Here is a 22,641-nt window from a genome sequence, read left to right on the forward strand (position 1 = left end):
GGCTGGCAGGGTGTAGAGAACAGGTAGGTCCAGAAAGAGGTCCAAGAAGAGAGGTATCAGCAGGCTTCTGGTACATCACTCATGAGTGATGGCTGAGCCTGAAATTAGCAAGAGCATCAAGCCCAGCCTCCCTGGGCCACAGGTCAGGAAGCAGCTCTGCACTAGCCTGTCCCATATGCCTCTTCCTGCTTCGATATCTCCTGCCTGCCCCTCATCTGGTTTCCTGCTACAGAGGCCCAAGAAGTAGAGTCCTGGAGAAGGCCCTGACTGCACTCAGCTCCTAGATGAGGGCCAGCCCCCACAAGTTCACCAAGATGGCTAGAGAGCCAAGGAAGAGCCAGAAGACAATCACCCTCATCTTGGGGCTTGTAGAGATAGCTCACCTAGCATGCATGAAACCCTGGGTTCAATCATCACATAAACCAGGTGTCGTGATACATGCCTGTAATCCCAGCTCTCAGTAGGTAGAGGTAGGAAGATCAGAAGTTCAAGGTCATCCTCAGCCACACAGCAAATTCAAAGCCAACCTCAGCTACATGAGAAAAGTCAGCTGATCTTACAGTTGTACCCAGACACCTCTTGTGTGAACTGGCATTGTGAAAGATGACAGCAGCTTGAATCTGCCTTCCTCAGAGGAAAAGTAGCCAGACTGAAGACTCGTGATGAAAGTGGGTACTTCCAGAGTACGAACACAAAGAAGGCCTAGGCCTCTACATCAGACTCAGAGAGAGAAACTGCTTGCCCATGAGGCGACCACCTGGACAGGAACCCTTCTCCCTATGGCCCTCACACTCCCAGGCTGCTAGACCCCTACTGGGGAAGAAGCAAGTAGACAGGCCCCTGTGTCTGAAACCAAGCAGATGAGATTAAAATCTTTGTTCTGGGCTGGCAAGATGGCTTAGTGGGTAAAGGCATTTGTCACCAAGCCTGACAACCTGAATTCAATCCCCAGTACACATATGGTGGAAAGAAAGAACCAAGTCCCACAAGGTGTCCTCTGATCACCACGTGCACACGTGCACGCGCACATACTTACACATGCATTCACACATACAATAAATAAAAACATAATAATTTACATTTTTAATCCTCATTCATTCCTTTTTATCTCATAATTAGAATAGTCCCACCTTCTTGGGATATGAGGTGACAAGGGGCAAGCCCAGCCCAGAGCCAGCACCTGGTCAATTTGCACTCATTTCTACTACAAAGTAGAACATCAATAGAAACATTAAAGGTGTTGAGGGAGCATTTTTCCCTACCTAGGCCAGTCCCCCCACCTGCGCCCTACATCCCAACAGCACTAATGGCATTCCAGGTAGATCTGATAAGGTCATTGTCACTAGGTAGTTCCATGGCTCCTCCCACTGCACCTGTGCATCTCAGTTCCCTGCAGGAGCAGCTCACCTAACCAAAGTGGACAGTGGCTACTCAGCTGCAGCCTACCTCTCATGCAGCCCAGCTGGCCACCTGCACAGCAGAGCACAGACATGTCCTAGTACTGCCACCCTCTCACTTAAGTCTTTCACCATGGGAGACACATGCCAGCTTCCTCTACACACAAACTCACTGAGGCTATGCAAGATGAACTTTGTGCAAAGTGTCCCTGTTAGGCTATGCCCTTTCCTGGCCCCCAACCCTGTTCCCTTAGAGTATCCAGCCCCATCAACACTATAAAATACTAGTTGTGGGACTGCAGAGTCAGGTGGGAGTCCTTCCCTGTCCCCAGCAAACAGAGCTCAGAGGCCATGAAGGGGCTCCCCACTTTATTCAGTAACTAAGCTCTGTGCATCCCGGTCTTATTCTGATGCAAGAATGCTCTGGTTGCCCAAGTCAACCCCATCCCACCTAGAAAGTGATGGAGAACAAATGAAATGTACAGAGAGAAGCCGCCCCATGAGCCCCACCCTGTAGCCAAGGCTGTGCACTCTGCACTGAGGTTTCCCTTCCCAGAACAAAGTTCAATGTCCCTACTGCCAGTGTTGGAGACCACCCACCCACTGCCATGTTCCACACTGGAGCCTTCCTGTAGACAAAAGAGAAGAAGCCCACATTCATGACTGGTCCCAACAGGGCACAAAGGCCAGATCATCCTGGCCCAGAATGGGACTACTCTTCTGGCTACTGAACACCAGCACTCCTGTGGGATCTGCTGAGACTTCCTCACTGCCACTGTGTCCCTTGTCTCTGGTTCTACTTCCTGTACTTCCATCAGAAGTCACTTCTGAGCCAGGTATGGTGGTGCAAACCTGTAATCCCAGCACTCAAAAGAAAGAGGCAGGAGGAGTATTGGTTCAAGGCCAGCCTGGCTACATAGTGAGCCCCTGAAAATATTGTCGGACCCTCCCAGCTAGCCTTCTTCTGCCCTCTATCTTGGTGTCAAACCTGTGGCAACTCCAAAACAGGCACAGTTTAGCATCTTCAGAGATATCCTAGAGCTATAAAGAGCTAACAACCTTTTGACGTCTCCCATCATAGCACCCTGAAAGATGGCAGAGCTGGGCGGGCCACCTGTAAAATGCACCCTTTCTGTACAGAATGAGGTACAGTATGCACCAGTCTCTCAGGAGAAATGTAAGCAAGAAGGCTGGCCGGGAGAGCTCAAAAATTTGTCAGGCCAAACTAGAGATGAGAAGGAAAACACTTCCTCAGAGTAAATTCTAAAAGCGTTTGTTACCTGTTTTCAAATTCAGAGACTTGTCCTTTGGGGAAGAACAGCTTAGGTCAGGAAAAAAAAGATTTTTGACTCTTTCCTCTTAGGATTCTGGAAAATGGTGAATCTGGTAAATTTTCATAAAGTTGAAAGGTACATTTTAGTAGTTTTCTGGGATTCCCCAGGATGAGTATCTGTGGCAGGAGGCCTAGAGAAATATTTCTGCTGCTTTGTTCCGATGCACATGGCCACTGGCTTTACAGTTTGCTTCCACAGAAGGTGTGCTTTCCTTACAACTGTCCTCTCCCTGATAGACGGCCTGCACCAAGTTTGGCCATTTTCTGCTTTGCCTATCTGCCTCTGTGTCCTGCTGTCTCTCATGGTCACTGCTCCACTCCCTTCTCCTGTCCTTTAACAAGTGCAATCTTATAATGCAAAAGGCAGTGTTCTAGCCTCCCTCTCAGGACTATCATTGGCATGTTGAAGGTTTGTTGTTTAAGCCCCTTAATGAGGTGACCCTTTCTCCTATGCTCTTGGATTTCTAAAGAAGTGTCTGAGGTGCCAGGCTGTGGGTGGGGAAGGTTCCCACCTGGCCTGCTTTCCTCCTCTCTGAAAGCCACAGGGCTCCTTGAAGAAGTGCCTGTGCCAGATGGGAGCCTGTAGCAAAACTAACCAGATAAGTTCTGCTTTCTATTTATGGGACCAATAGGGACACCAGTCCCAGTCTAGCTTTTGCTGGGTCAGGATGGCCACCTCAATGCTGTTAAACAGCAAACTGTGGTGACATTTCATGCATGGGGTCCTACAGTGCCACCATTAGGAGTGGACTAGATTTCTGTCTCCCGGTGACAGCAAAGAGACTTCCCACAAATGGGTTAGCCAATCTCTGCTGTTTTCCCATCTATAAAATGAAGGTGTTTGTGTATTGCATGAGGTTACTGTGAGAGTTATACAGGTCTATGTTAATACCATGGTAGCCCCCACTATCCAGGCTGGCAGAATATTGAACAGGAGACCTCCAAATCAGGTCAACACCAGAACTAGACAGAAAGCATAGAGCCTGGGAAGGGATGCCCTAGGACACATTGCCCATGTCCCACAGGAGATAGACTTCAGGGAGGAACATGCCCCTTTCTCAGCAGGGCTGGGAGGGCTATGGAACCTCCTCTAGCTGTCTGTGGGGTCTTCCATGCCTGCTGCTCCTCCTTACTCTCCCTGTTCTAGTCCTTCCTCTCTACCACCCTCTCCACAGTGTTCCCTGTGATTTGTTTGCTTGCTCTGAATTAATGAAACATCCACCTCACGACCAACACTTCCCCCAAGTGACCAAAAGAGCTCCCTCCAGCACTCCCAAATTTGCCGCCCACCCAGCATCCACAGATCACCACCACCAGGAGCTGGGCGCACGTGTGGTGACATGTACATGCACACAAGCTGTGGATCTGTCTGTGGTTTGCTGTGCCACCCTCCTGGTTCTACCCCCTGACCTCCTCCAGCCCTTGGTTCTATGTGCTTCCTGTGATTTGTTTGCTTGTTCTGAATTAATGAAACACCCATCTCCGTTCAAACAGCCCCTTCCTGATAAGACAGCTGAGATCCTCTTTTGGGGTTTTATTGAAAATGCACAGACCATTCCCTGTCCTAATCTGAAAGGGAAAACAAGGAGCTGCTGACTGTGTTCCTAACAGCATCTGTCCCCCTTGTGCCTGCTCTCTGGGGACCTCTATTGCCTCTGCTACCTTCAGGCCGGACCTCCCCTTCAGCACTATGGTAGTTGGGGGAGTGCTTTGGGGTAAGTACCTACCCTTCCATCTGGATGGGGGGACTAGGGCTAGGACACAGAGAAGGATAGTAACAGAACAAGAAATTGAAGCAAGCCCTCTTCACACACATGCAATTTCTTATTGAATAGGCAATAACAACCCTAAGACCTCCAATGTCCTGAGTTCTGACTATGGTACCAAACTCTGGGGCAAGGGATATTTCTAACCATTGTATCAATTCATTAATCAGAATACCAACCCTGTGAAACAGCTACCATAACATCTCTGACAGACATCCAGCACAGACAACAAGGGAACTAGCCAATGAGTAGTAGAGCCATGACCAAGATACTCCCCACCTCAGAGCCTCCCTTGCTACCCCATCAGTATGAGGTCCAAAGTAGAAGTGAAATTCCCAGTGTCCAGAGACCCGCTAGTCCAGGGTCCCCATCTGCATTAGGGGCCGAGCTGAAATTCAGCCTCCAGTATGCATTCTTCCAATTCACATGACACTACCCCAAACCTATATTTCCTTCTCTCTCCACCTCCCCTCTGCCTTTCACCTCCCAGGAGCTGTATCTGTTCTACTGTGCCACAGACTGACTGGGATGCTATTAGTCAGCTTGCTCTCACTGTCACAAATACCTGAAACAATCAACTGACTAAAAGAATCATTTTTGGCTCAGGGTTTCAGGTGTTTCATATGGTCTGTTGGCCCTCTTATTTTTGTCTGTGATGGCACATCATGGTGGAGCAAAACTATTCACCTGAAGCCCAGTAAATAACAGCGAAAGAGAAAGAGGCTGAGGTCCCCTAACCCTTTTCTAGGACGTCTTGTAAGGCCCTACCCTTTAAGTTTCCACCACCTCCCAATTGCACTAATCTAGGGAATAAGCCTTGAATACTTGAGCCTTTGAAGACTCTAGATTCAGGCTTTGCAGACACCACTGTCCCCTGTAATCACTTGCTGTCTGTCATGGTCAATCCTACTGTATTTTTCAAAATCTTGGTTGATGGTGAGCCCTTGAACCAAGTCTCCTTCAAACTGTTTGCAGACAAAATTCCAAAGACAAGACAGCAGAAAATTTTCATGCTTTGAGCACAGAGAGAGAGAAAACTTGGTTATAGGGGTTTCTGATTTTACAGAACTATTCCAGGACTCAGGTGCCAGGGTGGTGACTTTACACAATAGAATGGCACTGGTAGCAGTTCTATCCATGTGGAGAAATTTGAGGATGAGCACTTCATCCAGAGGCATACCAGTCCTGATATCTTCTCCATGGAAAATGCTGGACCAAGCACAAATGGTTCCCAGTTTTTCATGTGCACTGCCAAGACTGAGTGATTGGATGGCAAGCCTGCCATCTTTGGGAAGGTGAAAGATGGTGTGATCGTGGACACCCTGGAGTACGTTGGGTCCAGGATGGCAAGACCAGCAGGAAGATCATCACTGCTGACTGTGGGCAATGCTAGTGACTTGTGTGCATCTTAACCAGCATATCGTTCCTTCCATAGCTCAGGAGACCACCTCTCACCCCATTTGCTCACAATATCCCATGATCTTTGTACCCTCACTGTAGTTCTTTGAGTTCCACATTTTCCTTATTTTCCTGTATGTCTAGTTGGATTGCAGGATTAAGTTTATGATTATGAATAAAAACTAAATAAGAAAAGGAAAATTCTAGATCTAAACTAGAATAACAGAGAAATGTGTGTCATTTACATTCTTCCCCAAATCTACTTTTGTGGACCAAAGTGGGGATAGAGAGGGTCAGAAGAGAGGGAACGACACCTACATTACTTAAACTGCACATATGCAATTAACTGATCTACAGAATTGTCAGGTAAAATACAGGATGCCCTATTAAATGTGAATTTCAGATTGAAATATTAACAGTAAAAATATTTTTCTGAAATTCACACTTTAGGGGGCATCTTGTACTAAATCTGGGAACCCTAGACATTTCCCAATTCTGCTACTTATCAGGCTGCATGATGCTAGGCAAGTAACTTACTGTGGGCCTCAGTTCCTTCACCTCTGAAATATGCATAATTATTTTAGCTACCCTAGATAGATTTTTTGTGAGAATCAAATGATATTTTTAAAGTATCCAGAAGAGTTTTTGCTGTTCTATAAGCTAGTATTTATATTATTGTTGTTAATACCTTGTGACTATATCCAAAGTAGTGTACTAGATAGTGGGGGAAATGCAAAGTGACAAGACCTCTACTCTGGAACTATAGGGAACTTAAAACAAATCCACAAATTGGTGTTACAGAGATGTGGTGAAAGCCATGTATGTAAGCCATATATAAGAGGCACAAGCAAGGTGTTCATAGGCCTGGGAGGAAGTTTGCTTCAAATACAGTGGGTATCAGGCAAGGTATGAGGCCACAAGCATCTGTTAAGCACTCACTATGGGCTAGTCACACTGCTAAGCACTGGGGACAGAAAACAGTATATTTAAGACTCCTCAAGCAGCTCATAAACCAGTGGAACCAGCAGATGGTGAGAACACCCAGTGCCACATACATTCACAGAGGGGATGTTACAAGCACCACATGTGCCCATGGAGAGAGATGTCACATGGTTCCACAGTAGTGCAGAGGCTGGAGGAGAGTGAGGCAGAGACTAAGATTGACAGCAGCTGTAAATAACCTATGTCTAAAAGAATGACTATGAGTTAAGACCAAGAGCAGCCTTTAAGCTGATAGAGGAGAAGATGGCAGTCTAGCTGGGGAGCTGGTGACTAGATGCTCAAAGCAGGGAGAGCATCACAAGAACAGGCTATGCTTGAGAACTGTCCAGTTCAGCTAAGGCATCAGAGAAAGAGCTGGAGGCCTTGCTGCAGGGAGCCTTGAATGTCCTTCATGATGAGGAAGTGATTTTTACACTAGCACAGTAGGAGCCATTGAACATCTGAATAGCAGAGATTGACTTCCAGCATGCCCCCCAACCCTGGTCATCTTGGGGGGTAGGATGGAGTGGAGTGGAGAGAGAGTAGATGCTGGGAACCCATTTCCAAGCTACACAGGAGCTCTGGGTAGCCATACAGCACAGAGGATGTTATTTAGCTTTGCAACTGAAAATACCCTATCTGTTTCTCACCTATCAAAAAGATCCTAGCTGACATCCCTACCACAAAAGGCAGGTCCTCAAGGAAAACTTGTAACAAACTTATTTAATATTTTACACAACAAGGAGGCCTTCAGAAATAAAGGCCCAAAGACCAGGGAACACTGTATTCATGTGCTCAGGAATCAGGGAAGAGTGAGCACTGCGTAGATATAACCGGACAAAAGGGTTATGTCCTAAGAGGGACCAACTGGGGGGATGTGGCCTGTTCCTACAGATCCTCTTTGGACCCTGTGTGACCTTCCGTCCCTCCCTCCCAGTGCAGTTAAAATCCTGAAGGGAAGGTATCATGATGCACCTCCAGGGGATATCAGTTAGAGAATTTCTTATGGCCAGCCTTCATACAAAATGGCAAAGAGGTCAGCATGTAACCTTCTGCCCTTTTCTCAGTTTCAAAGGTATCAAATTGTATCCAAGTCCAGACAATGCATAATAAACACCCCAAAATGGTGAATGGGCAGTGCCGATGAACTCTGATGAGATGGCTCCTCTCTACACCACACAAACTCACATTCCCACCTTTGCAGTCTGGTGGCACTCTGTGGCTACATGGAAGACAGAGGATGTGGGGAGACTGGAGGGAAGCAGGGCAGGGTGGTATCACCCTGAGGAACAGCAGCTCTGACCATCATCCTTCCAGAGAATGAGCCCAGACTGCTTAGCTAATAACATTCTACATCTACCCATCATACTCTTTACACAGCACTCTCCTGTGTAACATCCCCTTGGTCCTGACAGCTGTGCAGCCTATCTGGTTTCGTTGTTTTAGTCCCTGTTTTATTAACGAGGAAAATGAGGCACAAAAAGGCTAAGGAACTTTTTTATGGCTACAAGTTAGTGGGTGTAGGGCTCAGCATCTGAACGCAGGCAGCGTGACCTTCAGGTTAACCATAAAAGGAAAAGGCAGTTGGGGAAGACTGACTTATTTCAGCAATTGCATGTGAGTGTAAGCCACAGTTTGAAGTAAGAAGTGATGAAAGGCTGGGATGCAGCTCAGTAGGAAAGTATAGGCTAGCACGTGCAAGGCCCTGGGTTCGATCCCCAGCTCCACAAAAAAAGAGGCAGAAAAGGAGAGTAAAGGAGAAGGGAGGGAGAACAGAATGAGGAGGAAGAAAGAGGAGGAGGAGGAAGAAGAAATGAAAAACAAAACCGAAGAAGATGGCAGAGGCTAAGACATTCCAGCCTTTCAGAGGGTAGTGAGGGACCTGTGAAGGAGTTTACATAAAGGACTGCTAGCTTCTCAGCATAGGTGGAGTGAGTGGACGGGTAAGTGAATGATCATCACTGGAGCAGGACAGAGGACGGGAGGGTAGTGTGGGGATATTGGGGAGATAAAGTATTATAATCCAGGTGAGAAATGATGACTACTCAAACCTGGAAGAGCAGAGGAAGTGGAAAGGGAGAGACAAACTAGAGAGAGGTTAGAGAATCAAGCAGGCTGGTTAGCCATGCAGAATGAGGAGGGTGGAGTATAGAAAGGTGACTCTGGATGGCAGTCTTGGGAATTCAATGGTGGAGCCATTTCCCGAAATAGAATATGGAAGAAGGAGCAGGTCTGGCAGGAGAGATGGAGAGTTTGGATCAGACATGCTGAGCTATAAAGGACAAGGTCAGCTAGATTATGGCTCTGTGCCTAGGGGTGTGACCCTATTGGTAGAGTGTGTGCCTGGAATGCCTAGAAGCCCTCCTCAGCACCACATAAAACCTGGCATGATGGAACATGCCTGTAATCCCAACACTTGGAAGGTAAGGGCAGGAGGATCAGAAGTTCAAGGCCATCCTTGGCTATATAGTGAGTTCAAGGCCAGCCTGGGATGAGAGAGAGAGAGAGAGAGAGAGAGAGAGAGAGAGAGAGAAGATTCTTGCTTAGGATTTATCAACTTAAAGATGGCAGTTGAATACACTTTTGACTATATGGTGTAGCGACTGAGACATGCCCGACAAGAGCAAAGCCAGGAAAGGAGATAAAAAGAACCAAGGAGAGATGGCTCGATGAGTAAAGGACTTTTCTATGGAAGCATGTCAACCTGAGTTTGGATCCCAAGCACCCATGTAAAAAGCCAGGCATGGAGGCATGTTTGTAACCCCAGCACTGTGGGAAAATGAAGGAACAAAAACAGACAGATCCTGGGCTCTATCCTAAACACCAAGCTCCAGGTTCAGTGAAAGACCCTGTCCCAAAAACTAAGGCAGAAAAGGAAGAGCCCCAGGGTCAACTTCTGACGTTCATATCCCCATGCATATAACACGCAAACATGAGAGAGAGAGAGAGAGAGAGAGAGAGAGAGAGAGAGAGAGAGAATCAGCCAAAAAGGAAGGTAGAAATCAGGAAGACAATCCTGAAGATCAACTTAGGATGGGTCTATTTCCCTATCCAGTTTTATTTGATTTGGTTTGAGTTTGAGTCTGAATATTTGAGACAGGATCTTGCTATGTAGCCTTGACAAGTCTGGAACTCTCAGTGTACACCAGGCTGGCCTTAAACTCTCAGCAGTCTTCCAGGTTCCAAGATATATACCAGCTAATATAGTTTTTTCTTAATACTTACCAACATTAGAGTATGTGTTGTTTATTTTCTGACTTTCCCAGTACATTGTAAACTCCACCAAGACCACAGGCTTGTATCCCCAGTGCTTAGAAAAGGAGTTGGCACATAGTAGGTGCTCAATAGAGATTTTTCTAGACGAACATACAGCAAGCATTAAAAGCCCACCCTAGAAACCAGATCCTGGCTCTCATCTTGACATGCTGCAATTCTGAATAATGGCCATTAGGTGGCGCATGAGTGTCAATCAGGAAACTGGCATCTGGGCTTGCACGTGGCTCAGAGACTAAGAAGGCAAAACCACAAAAGTGAGCAATCAGAGGACCTGACCTGCAGAAATCTGCATCCATTCCCTTAGCAGATGTTGCCGAAGCGCCAACCGCAAGCCTGGCTTGGCTGGTGCTTCCCGAAGCTCTCTGGAATTCAGGTTAAGAAAAAGCAGCTCAGAAGTGCTGGGTCTAAAGGTCCAAGGGCAGAAGGCCTCCTGGGAACTATAGAGTCAGAATGAGGACTGGGGCCATCAGGCAGGGCTGCTGAGCTGCAGGGGCAGTCTGTCAGATGCTCCATCTGTAGTGGACTGTATGTTAGCGTCTAACTAGCCTGAGTCTGAATTCCAACTCCACTACCTCCAGCTGTGTGATTTTAGCTAAGTGATTTGCCCTCTTGAGCCTCGGTTTTCCTTACCTGTAAAATGGAAATCTTAATAGATTCTACTTCAAAGAACCTACCTCCAGCTGTGTGATTTTAGCTAAGTGATTTACCCTCTTGAGCCTTGGTTTTCCTTACCTGTAAAATGGAAATCTTAATAGATTCTACTTCAAAGAATATTAAAAATAAAACAAAGCATTTGGCACAGTGCCTTTCATATAACCACAAGAAGAAATATGATCTTCTGAAGAATTGGGTATAATAACCAAGACGTGGATGTCTCTTTACAAAAAGCCCTTGCCATATTCTTCATGTCATAAACATAATCCCCTTAATAACCTAGGATAAGAATTTTTATTACCCCACTCCCAGATAAGAGGGCTTAAGTTATCAGGATATTTAACTTATCTGAAATTAGAACTCATATAGTGAGGGACCCATGCCAAGTCCACCCCAGCAAATACATGTTACATCATGCCCTATGCAGCATGTGCTGTACCAGGTGCTGGAGATCCTGGAAGTCACCATCTAGGGGAGAGGCAGCAGGTATAGATATGTCCATAGGCTATGTTACATATCAAGATGGGAGAATTCCCAGGATGCTACAGGAGACAGACAGAAGTACTTGACCCAACTGGAAGATTCTGGAAAGATTGCTTGAAGAGGGTGACCACTCAAAGGTTGGGTAAGGGCAACCTAGGAGCAGGAGGAGACAGAGAACCCCAAGTCCCAAACGAAAGAGATGGCATTTGCAAAGGACCTGCTCTGGGAACAGGGTCCTCTGACTTCAAAGCCAGCAGACAGTGAGCAGTCTGTTCATTCTCCAACCTAATCTGGGAAAGAACAGAGCCAACAGAGGGACCAAAGGCCCCGTAGCCACTCCCATCCAGTATGACTCTCCTACCTTGCACTCATCCATCTGAAACTTCTCCTAGGAGCCTCCTAAAACAGAGTTCCTCAAACTTGAATGTGCACAAATATCTCAGGTCCTTAACAAGCTGGAGAGTAACAGTGCAGCCCACAGGTGCATGTGGGCACTGGCCTCGAGTAACAGGTTTCATTGTCAGCTCCGAGAAGGGAGCTGTCTCTGGCATTATTCACGATTGTGGCCACAATTTGTGACACTGAGAAGACTGATGAAAAGAATGGAAGGAATAAGGCTGGCAGGATGAAGGGAGGGCTGAAAGCAACACTGGCTATTTAGAGCTGAAGCTGGGACAGTGAAACAGAAGATTCTGAACACACGATGGTTGATTCCAGAGACCCCAGGGTCTCTTTCCCAACTGTAGTCAATACTGGGGTCCTGGCACAGACCCAGCCTCCTCCCCAGCCCTTCCCTAAGCCACTGGGGCTGGGGGCTGACTCCTGGAAGCAGGAAGTACATACTGTCAGCAAACCTCTACTCTTGCTGAGTGTCTCTGATCTGTCCCTGAGCTTAACTTGTAGCCTTGTCTCCAGCCTGTGCACAGGCAAATCGGGCTGCAGCCCCACCCCAGCCAAGAGGGTTCATGCCTCAAGAGCCCAGGCTGAAAACCAGCCCCAGCATTGCTTCCCCAGCTCCAGCTTCTCTCTCTCAAGAAATTTACACCAGAGGGTTCATCTACAGCTCCCCAGCCAGACAAAGGAAGAAACTCCCTCTTTGCCCACCGTCCCACCAATACTCACTCACCCTACCTCTAAGTGTACCCTGAATGAACACACATACAAAACATGCTCAGAAGCCAAAATAGAGCCGTGGATCTAGGGCAGGCATCCTTATGGACCCTCAGGCAGAAGGGTTAATGGGGGCCAGGGCATGGGGAGGAAGGCAGGTAAGTAGACTGGTGTATCAGGGATATCAAAGACCATGAGTGCTGGTGCTTGCAGGCAAATCTGAGTTCAAGGTATGTTGCAAGTACATTGGGGAGCCCCAGAAGGTTTGAAGCAGAGCAGGGCACAAGCTATTTGAGTTTTAAATAGGCCACTCCTTGGCAGAGTGGAAAATATACTGCTAGTCAGTGGGAAACCAGCTCTGTCCTCCAAAGCCCTAACTTCTGCGGGCTCCCTCATGCTGGCCTGGGGGCAGGAGGATGGCCCAGCTGACCTCCCACTTCTCCAGCTGCCACACAGAGCCTTCCATATGGGTGTTGCTGAGTCATGTGGCAGTTGTGCCCAGATGGCCATCTGTGGAGCCAAGCATTTAGATTGACAGAGCATCTGAGGAATCCCTGGAAGCCCAACCAAGAGCTCACTTGGGTGACTAGTAGACGCTGGAAAAAAAAAAACCAATATGTCTCTAAGACAGTTTGCACGTTGCTCAGGGGAGATGGCCAACCTAGCAGCTCAAGACCAACAGGCCCAGTGAGCTTGACTCTGTAATCACTGGGCACAGTGAATAAACAGCAGTTCCAAAATGGGGCAGCAGCCCTCTGACCATAGCCTCACCCGATCCTCTGTTCAGTTAATGTTGCAAGAAAAAGCCACAAGCTCCAGCCCAAGTCAAAGGCCACCTCGGGGAGAGTTGTGGGGCTCAATGCGGCTTCCTCTCAACTCCTAGTTACAAAATGCTGTTGTGTAAGAGGGGAGACAAAACCCTTAGTGCATCAACAGACAGACACTTTACCCTCTTAGATGTGCCTCCCAGGCCCACTCCTTTGCTCCCTTGATGGTAGTTTTGGGCCAGCCCCCCACCCCACTCTCTGGCCTCAGTTTCCTTGGTCAGTGTAGTACTGGATCTGTATGCTATCTCCCCGCTCTACTCTTCCAAAGAGACCCCCTTGTTCTTGGCAGTAATGCACAGAGACCCACAGGGGGTAAGAAAGAGATACACCCTATACTGGTTCCTGCAGGGCAGGTGTCCCAGACAGGACACCGCAGGAAGAGACTTTAGCTGCTACTCTAACCCTGGATAACGGGAAGGTCAGCTGCAAAGAGCCACCACCCTCACAATGGGGGCATGCATTGGGAGGGTTTGTTCCCCTTATGAGCCCTGTACCAGGGGCCAGCTGGGCCGGCAGGGCTTACACAGGTCAGCCCTGTCTGAGGCGATCTCAAGGCCACAGACTGCCTAGGCTCCACTCAGGTCTTCCCCAGGCCTTAGTCCCCTAATAGTTAATGCAAATTTGCTTCCCGACTGACAACAAATGCAACACCGAAACAGTCAACTATTTTTATCTCCAGATTAATCACAAAAAGGCTAACACTTCCACCTTCCTTGTGATTAAAAATTAGGAGACCAAACTCTATCGTGGTTCAGGATAATAACCAATCCTGGGAGGGGATACATGAATAATGCATCTCCAGGCCTGGGCTGCTCAGAGACTTCCTCCCCTCCCAACACGGTTCCAGTAATGGGCCCCCATCTGAATGGAGAGGTAATGAGTACCCCACACACACGTCCCATCTGAGCTACAGCTGCCAAGAGTGAGTGTTGATTTCTATTCAGGTGCTGGCCCTCAAACATCCTCCCTCCTCACCCATCCCACCAACCCACCCTGCCCCCACCCACCCCTCCCACCCCCATCTGGTGTGCAGCGAGGCGAAGGCCAATCAATAATGCATGGCTACATGAATAACCAGCGTGATAACCACTTATTTGGGAAGATGTAATCAGGACCCATTCTGAGGGTGGATGTTTGTGTGTGTGAATGTGTGTGCATGCCTGAGAACTCCCACAACACAGCCCCCCTCCCACTCCCCTCATCCCCAATCCTGCTAATGCAATCTCCAAGCACAACACTGGCAAAGTAAGAAGGATGGGTGGTGTAGAGGGGCTCCAGTATGGGCTTTTCAGAATACACACATACACACACACACACACACACACACACACACACACACCCACCCCTTGATCAGTAACAGCTCTATGCACCTGAGCGAAAAGCCTAGCGAAAGCTGCTTCTCAAGTCTGCTTCCTGGAGGAAACTTTAAAAGTCCTGGTGCCCAAAGTCCAGCTCCAGCCTGAGAGGGGTCTCATTGGTTGGGAGCATGCTGGCAACAGGATTGATGAACTTCCCCAATTGGTTGCCAAACTCTGTCTTGGTCTAACATATGTCAGTATTGGAGGTGGCACCCACACTTTCTGCCTGAGGACACTGACAGGGAGAAAGGGGCCTGCCTTCCCATCATCCTCTGACCCAGGGCATCTTTTGCCATCTGAGTCTCTTGGCTTATCACTGAAGGCACAGGATACCAAAATGGCCAGGTGGTCCTTCTGCTCTGAAGCTCCAGATGGCTCTCTCCAGTTGTCCTGGCCCCTAGCCAGCTCAGGAGCCTGAACTCCTTCCTGGGCACCAGTGTGGGGAGGGACCTGCCACAACTGAGAGCTGGGCAGGGCCACCCAACTTTCCACACTGTGCTGCAAGCCCCAGCTCTCACTGCTGGGGGTCCTTCCCGCCCCCACTGCAGGGAGCTGAAATCCCTCTCATCAGCCACTAGCCACACCCCCATTGATGGAATGCCTAATCAGCCTCCCTTTGCTCTCTGGCCATGCCCACACCAAGGAGGCCACGGGCACTAATGAGAGGGTGCAGTGGGCAGCAGTAGTCTTCAGAGTCCAGCCCACACCCGTGTGACTTCCTCCAGCTGGAAGCTGCAGGACCCCTTGGGGAGGCTTGGCTTCAGAACTCTGTGCCTGGTAGGGTTGGATGAGGCCAACTTCCATCCTGGGCCAGGATCTCTTTGGTGTCCAGAGCTGCTGTAGATCAGTGGTCTCATCTCTTCAGCCCGGCAGGGTTGGGTTTCCTCAGGAAATGGGCTTGTTAAGAGAGCTGGGCCAGGCAGAGATAGGCAGGGCAACTAGCCCAAAGGCATGCTGCTTTGGGTATTGATCTGGCCAAACATGGAGCCCTCTCAGTTGTTAGAGAAGTGCAATGGACTAGGAGAGAGGGAGACTGGAGGGGAGGAAGGCTGGTAGTTCTGTGGTGCTTTTCTATAGAAGGCACTGAAAGCCACAAACACAGATACTTGCCTGGAATCCGGCTGGAGGGATGGCTTGCCTCTAATAAACCACTAGATCTTTGCACTAGATCCCCAAGCTCTGGTCACCCACCTCCCCTTCATTCCTGAAAACATGAACAGTTCACACCTCTGGTGGGTCAGGGGAGTCCCTGAGCTTCTTCCAGGAAACTTACCAGGTCCCTTGCAGTAGAAGAGATAGGGGTTCGTCAGGGGACGGTCTTCAGCTGGTCTCCAGGGAGTACCCTCCTCTGTGGCTTGTCCAGGAAGCTTGAAAGGCCTGGGGAATCTCAGTGTGTCCAGGAGCACCAGCAACACAAGAAGCTGTGTGCCCTTAGATAAGTCTTTGACCTCTCTGAACCTTTCCACTAAATGATAATTATCTACCATCATACCTGCTCCTCCTACATCCATGGGCTTCATAGAGATCAAAGGCAGTCCATCAGAGCTGGCAGGTGTGTGTGGAGATGCTGTAAAGCATGGGTCTCCATGCTGGCACTGCAGGGACCTGGGTCCACTGGGAGGAGGACAGTCCTATGCCCTTCCTCTCCATGTCTCATGGCAGGGAGCTGCATTCTGAGTAGGTGTCAAGATGAGAGAGCTTCTCTGAAGGACAGTGGGGAAAGTCCAGAGGGCTCTCATCTCTGAAGGACCAAAGGGCCTGTCACCTGTCCCCTTCGAGAGAAGAAGCCAGCCTTCTCCAAAGGTCCGAGACCAGTTTCCAGCCCCAGCTCTGCCACCCATCTGTCATGTGATCTTGAGCAAGCCTCTTAATCCTGCTGCGCCTCCAATTGAAATTAAAAAATAGTTTTCCTTACAAGAGCATTGTAACAGGTATGACAAAGCTTGGCTTAAAAAAAAAAAAAAGTTGGGGCTGGAGAGATGGCTCAGTTGTTAAGAGCACTTAACTACTCTTGCAGAGGAGCTGAATTCAGTTCCCAGCACCAACGTCAGGTGGCTCACAGCCTCCTGTAACTCCAACTTCAGGGGATCAGATAACCTCTTCTGGCCTCTACACACACCCACACAAAAGAAACTAAAAGAAACAAATTTCAAGTAGTGTCTGGGTTGCTTCTAGATCTGTGAGACAGGCTAGACTCCTACCTGTCTTCACACATGCTTACCACTGGCACCGACAAGATGAAGAACTGCCCATCCCTTTATTATTATTGTCATAATACAGAGGACGGTACACACTTTATCAAAGTATGATAATTACAGTTCATCACTTCTGCCATCCCAGGCGAAGACCCGCCCCAGCCTGACCCGTGTGCTCCTCTCTCCACAGTGCCGCCGGATGACCCAATCATCCTGGGAGGGCCTGTGATCAGCCTGCGGGCAGGGGACCCCCTCAACCTCACCTGCCATGCAGACAACGCCAAGCCTGCAGCCTCCATCATCTGGCTTCGAAAGGGAGAGGTCATCAATGGGGCCACCTACTCTAAGGTGAGCCTTGCCAGGGGGAAAGGACCAGTGTGGGGACAGGGGCTGTGAGGAAAAAGGGTGGGGGGAATAGGGATGGTGGGGGCAGATGTACAGGGCAGGGGCGGGGGCCGATTCTGCCTGTTTCCGCGTGGAAGCGCTCCTGTTGCTGTTTGGCTCTCGCCCTCCCCTCCCCCCACTGCCCACCAGGAAGACTCTAAGCAAGGTAAAAAGCCCTAGAACAAAGCAATGTCAGAAGAGGAGACTTAGGCCTGTGTGCCAGAGAAAATACAATGCTCTGAATAACTATGTGTCTCCAAAACTCCTGTGTTGAAACTCTAACCCCAAGAAAGTAGTATTTGGGATGGGGTCTCTAAAGAGGTGATTACGTCTTGAGGGTGGCGCCCTCATAATTGGGATTAGTGACCTCGTAAAAGAGCCACAAGGGATACCCTTTTTTTCCTTTCTACCACATGAGGACATAGTGAGGGAATAGCCACTTAAGAACCAGGTGACTGACCCTTGCCACACACTCAGTATGTCCTGGTCTTAGATTTTGCAGTGTCCAGAATTGTGAGAAATTAATTCTGCAGCTTTGAAGCTGTCCACCTTGTAGTGGGTTGTTTATGACAGCCTGAATGGACTAAGACAGATGCCCAGTTAAATTCTTATTTCAGAAAAACCAATAAGTAAATTTTCAGTATGTTTCTCCCAAGTATTGCATGGCCCGTACTCATACTAAAAAAGTATTGTTCATCTGAAGTTCAAGTTTACAGGACGTCCTGTAGTTTGGGGCAGAGGGTGTTGGTTTGTTTCCTTTTAATGTGTATGGGTGTTTTGCCTGCATATATATGAGTGCACAATGTGCATCCAATGCCCACAGAGGCCAGAAGAGGGTGTTGGATCCCATTAAACCCAGGTCCTCTGCAAGAGTAGCAAGTGCTCATAACTGCTGAACCATCACTCCAGTCCCCAACCTGTGTTTTTTTGCTAAATCTGGGCCTCTTTACAGGGCTTCCAGGTAAAATGCAGGCACAAGGACCAGGAAGCCTTGTGCCCTGCTGTGCTTGCCTACTGGGGTGCTTTTCTCTAACAGACAGAAGCACCCTGAACTGGCCCCTGTAGTATCCTTTAATTTCATTTTCTGTACTTTATCATGTTTTGACAGCTTGGGGCCTCACAATCCCTGGGATGTGATGCCTGCCCAGGTTAGCCAATTCCTAGAAAGAGCAAACAATTTCCTGGATATTCAGACCAGGCCATCCTGAGTCTACAGCCCTATATCTTCATTTTTTTCTACTTCCTGTAGTCCAGGGCAGTATCCCAACTGAATCAGAAACTCTGGACTTCCTGTAGCCCAGAGCCCACTGAGGCTATTCAAGTTGTCTGAACTAAACCTGTCCTCCCCTTACCTTGCCATACCCATCCCCTTGCAAACCATAGCAAAAGGTCAGTACACACTTTCCCCTCCACTCCCTGTGACCCGTTGTGGCATGGCTTGCTGTGCTTGGACCTCTTGGGAACTATGAAAACAAACCCATTTCTGCAGTGGAGGCAGCCTCCTCATCAGTTGGCCCCACTCTCCATGAACAAAGGCAGAAACAGCCCACACTGCATTCCTCTCCAGTAGACTTGTCTACAGTCCCAGGCAGGGTTTATATCCTACAGAGCCTTAAAAATGGAGACCTTGTAAGGCAGATGGCTCGCAGTCAGCTCACTTGTCTAAAGCTAGAAAACTGAGGATTGGCAGGGCTGACCCTGGCAGTGCCAGGCCTGGAGCCAAGATCTCCTATCACACGAGTTTGCTTCTTTCTGGGCCCCTCCAAGGACAGCCTCAGACCCCTGTGACCCCAAGAACATAGCAAAGTCTGTACTGGGGCCCAGAGCAAAGCAGCTCCTAGTCTCTGAAGCTGGAGTACAATTCTCCAGAACCCTGATGCAGAGCCCTCAGCTTCAGTAGGTGGGGAAGGACACATTTGCTCCCCAACTGGCTCCCTGGCTCCACCCCAGGGGTCCTGGAAAGAGAAGAAAGGCCTTTGCCAGCAGCAAAGGATGTGAAGAAAGGCTCTCCCTCTACTGAGGGTGTGTCCTTCCCATCCCAAACTCACTATACTGCCAAAGGCCACTGATCAAAGCTTGGCGGCCACCCAGTGCCTGGTGCCAGATCCCAAAACAAATGTCTTCTTGTGGGCCTGAGTCCATCCTAGGGACAAGGCTGCCTCTTGGGAAATAAGTCCTCCAGCTCACATCCTGGGCTGGAGCCACGCTATGAGGATGTTAGAAAAGACGAACACACAGCTGGGGACCAAGGTCATCCAGAGGAGGCAGGGAAAGAGTAGAAGAGTGTTTCCACAATGGAGATACCTGTTGGGGCTCTCCCTGAAGCTGGGCCAGCCTGACCCTCCCAGGTTTTGTGACGTGAAGAGGACATATCTCATCTAGTGAAGAGGTCACAGTCACCCTAGGAGACCCTTATCAGGACAAGCTACACATATAGTCTCCCTCATCCACATGGTAAGGATACCTCAGAGAGAGCCTGGCACTGTCCTGCTGGGATGGGGACCATGCCCCAGCCTTTGCCCCACCCACCCCATTCAGACTCTCACAAAGGGAATGGCATCCTGGGACAGCTGGGACCTGGATTCCAGGCTCTGCTCTATGCACCTTTGGGCTCCTTACTCCCTGGGTTTAATTTCCTCATCTGTACACCAAAAGAGCTGAATGAGATGCTCCAGAAGTCTTCCTGCTATAAGAAGTTGCAAACCTGTGTTTCAGAGCCTGGCGTGAATGGGGGGACAGTCCCACATGAGCCATATGGCACAGGTTTAGAGACTTTCAGAGAGCCCTCCTCCCTCCAGGCTTCTCCTTCCCAAGGACTGTTAAGAGCAACTGCCATGGGCTGAACTTCTAAAGGTGAGCAGCTGGGACATCAGAGGGAAGCTGAGAGGACACGACCGCCCAGGCAAGGCCCATAGGAAAGTCCCCAGGAGGCAGCCTTGACAGCCTCAGATCCACCACCTTCAGTAGTTGTCACATGGTGATGGCTAAGCCCACAGGTACTGAAGCTGGGTAACCTTTATCTAATTCCAGGCACAACCAGCCTCTGGTTATATAACCTAAACTTGCTGCACCTCAGTGTCTTCATCTGCACACTAGGAATAGGAGCAGTACCCAGGTCAAGGAATGGTTGGTAACACTAACAAGAAACATGTCTGGCAGGCTGGGCCCGCAATAAGCTCAGGTGTTAGGGCCATCACCCATCCCTTGGATCCTCCCACCTGCACTTTCTAAATGCTGCAACAGTGTCTAAGTAAAGCCACAGGGTCCTACAGGTCAGGATTCCATAGTGTTATAATGTTGGCTTAATCCCTCTGCCTCTTTTCCCAACTGCAAAATGGGAATGATAATAATCATGGTCACTTGTTAGGGTTATGCTGAACTCAAACAAAATTATACTTCACCATTACCTTGTAGGTAGCCAGGTATGGTGGGGCATGTCTTTAATCCCAACACTCAGAAAGCAGAGGCAGGCAGATTTTTGTGAGATCAAGGCCAGTCTGTTCTACATGGGGAGTTCTAAGCCAGCTAGGGCTACAAGGCAATCATTTCTTTCTCAAAAAAAAAAAAAAAAAAAAAACCTTGTAGGTCTGGCAAGATGCCTCAGCAGGTAAAGGCCCTTACTGCCAAACCTGACTACCAGGTTCCAGAAGCAGTTCCCATAAGTTGTCCTCTGATTTACACAAACACACACACACACACACACACACACACACACACAAAATGAATGAATCAATGAATGAATTTTTTTTAAGGCCCTGTGTGGCGGTAGCACAGAATTACTTAGTTTTAGTTACTTTTCTCTGCTGTGACAAAAATACCTGATAAAGGTGACTTAAGGAAGGAAGTGTTTATTCTAGCTCAGAGTTTCAGGGTGCAGTCCATCATGGTGGGGAAGGCATGGTGGCAGAAGCGTGAGGCAGCTAGTGTTCTGTTTCCTCTACAATCAGGAAGCAGAGAGCAATGAATGGTGGTGCTCAGCTTGCTTTCTCCTTTTTCCCCAACCCAGGACCCCAGCCCAGGACCCCAGCCCATCAAATGGTGGTGCCCACATTTATGATGAGTCTTCCCACTTCAATGAACCCAACCTAGAAATTCCTTCTCAAACGTTCCCAGAGCAGGTTCTATAAATGTTCACTGATATTACTTCCCTCCTTCCTCTAGAGCCCTGCATCCCCCAATCCCAGCTCCCCAGTTCCATAAGTCACACAATGTATTGGTTACTTTTATGTCACTGTGACCAAATACCTGAGAAAAGCAAGTTAAGGAAGGAAAGATTTATTTTGCTCACAGTTTCAGTCCCTGGGTCAGGAACGGGGCATATCTGCAGTATAAAACCATCATGTGCCTAGGAATGATCATGCTGGAGCGTAGTTCTCCAAGAGTGATTTCCACTCCTTACCTGCATGCGTGTACCCATTTCTAGTTGTAGATGTTCATCAGCCTCTGCCTACTAACTGCTTCCAAGGGACTTTCTCAGCTGCTCCAGTGACTATGTGAGGCTCTTGGCTCCTCTCTGAACAGTACTGGTCCTGGTGCAGCTTTCTGTTTTTGCATGCGACCCCACTGATCTATCCCTGAGGTCACTGAGTTGGCCTCATGCCCTTGGGCAGAATGTTATGATGGTAGCGCCTGTGGAAGAGACTCTTGACCTCATGGTGAGCAAGAACCAGAGCCATACAGGAGGGGACCAGGGCCAGGGATAACCTTCAGTGGTGTATCTCCCAGTGGCCTACTTCCTCCTTCCAAGTGGGTCCCACCTCTTAAATTTTCCAGAACCTCCCCAAATAGTGCTGCTATCTGGGTACCAAACATTCAGGACATGACCCATGGGGTACATTTCATATTCAACCCATAACACACAACTATGGTGGGGGGTGTTTGGGGGTTTTGTTGTTGTTGTTGTTGTTGTTGTTGTTTACTTAAAAAAGAACAAAACAGCCCTGGTTCCAAAGTCTCCAATTTGCTACCTTAACTTTGTTTCCACTATTCCACTGGATAGCCAACCGGGCAAGGATGAGCCTTATCTCTGCGGGGACATTAGCCCCTGACAAAGAAGGGAAGCAGTAAGAGCTCACCTTGCACAGGCTGCTGAAGCTTCTCCTGGTGGCTTGGGTGCTGGTGTGAGCTGCTTGGCTGGGTTAAGACTCTGATGCTGCCTGCCAGGTCTGCTAGGGGAAGAGGCTCTCAAGGCATGTGACTTTCTCTCTTCCTGTCACTTCATGGACACCCAGTTCTGGGAATCTGGGGACAGCCAGGATCTTCCTTTGATCTTCATACTTCTCTGGGCTTGATGCAAAAATCTTCTGGCATGCATTTGAAAAAGCAACAAACCTACAAACCCAGGAAGGAAGGAACTGGTGACAGAAATGAGGGTAGAGTATGGGCTCAACCCAAAGAGAACCCTTTCCTGGAAGCTTTCCCCTTACCCTCTCTGCTACTTCCTGAGGAAGAGGAATGAAAAACTGACCCTGCTGGGATC

General features: G+C 48.7%; 1 protein-coding gene across 4 annotated transcripts in view; it reads left to right on the plus strand.

The window, feature by feature from the left end:
* Kirrel3 (kirre like nephrin family adhesion molecule 3) overlaps positions 1–22,641 on the plus strand; it is a 584,241-nt gene that overhangs the window by 522,163 nt on the left and 39,437 nt on the right. For all 4 annotated transcript variants that reach the window (XM_008834600.2, XM_008834586.2, XM_008834590.2 and 1 more), the window contains exon 6: positions 16,969–17,126. In XM_008834600.2, the coding sequence (XP_008832822.1) occupies positions 16,969–17,126 (158 nt within the window). The remainder of the gene's footprint in view (positions 1–16,968; positions 17,127–22,641) is intronic.

The sequence above is a fragment of the Nannospalax galili genome, unplaced genomic scaffold (genome assembly GCF_000622305.1).
Source record: "Nannospalax galili isolate Female #2095 unplaced genomic scaffold, S.galili_v1.0 scaffold690, whole genome shotgun sequence".
Lineage (NCBI taxonomy): Eukaryota > Metazoa > Chordata > Mammalia > Rodentia > Spalacidae > Nannospalax > Nannospalax galili.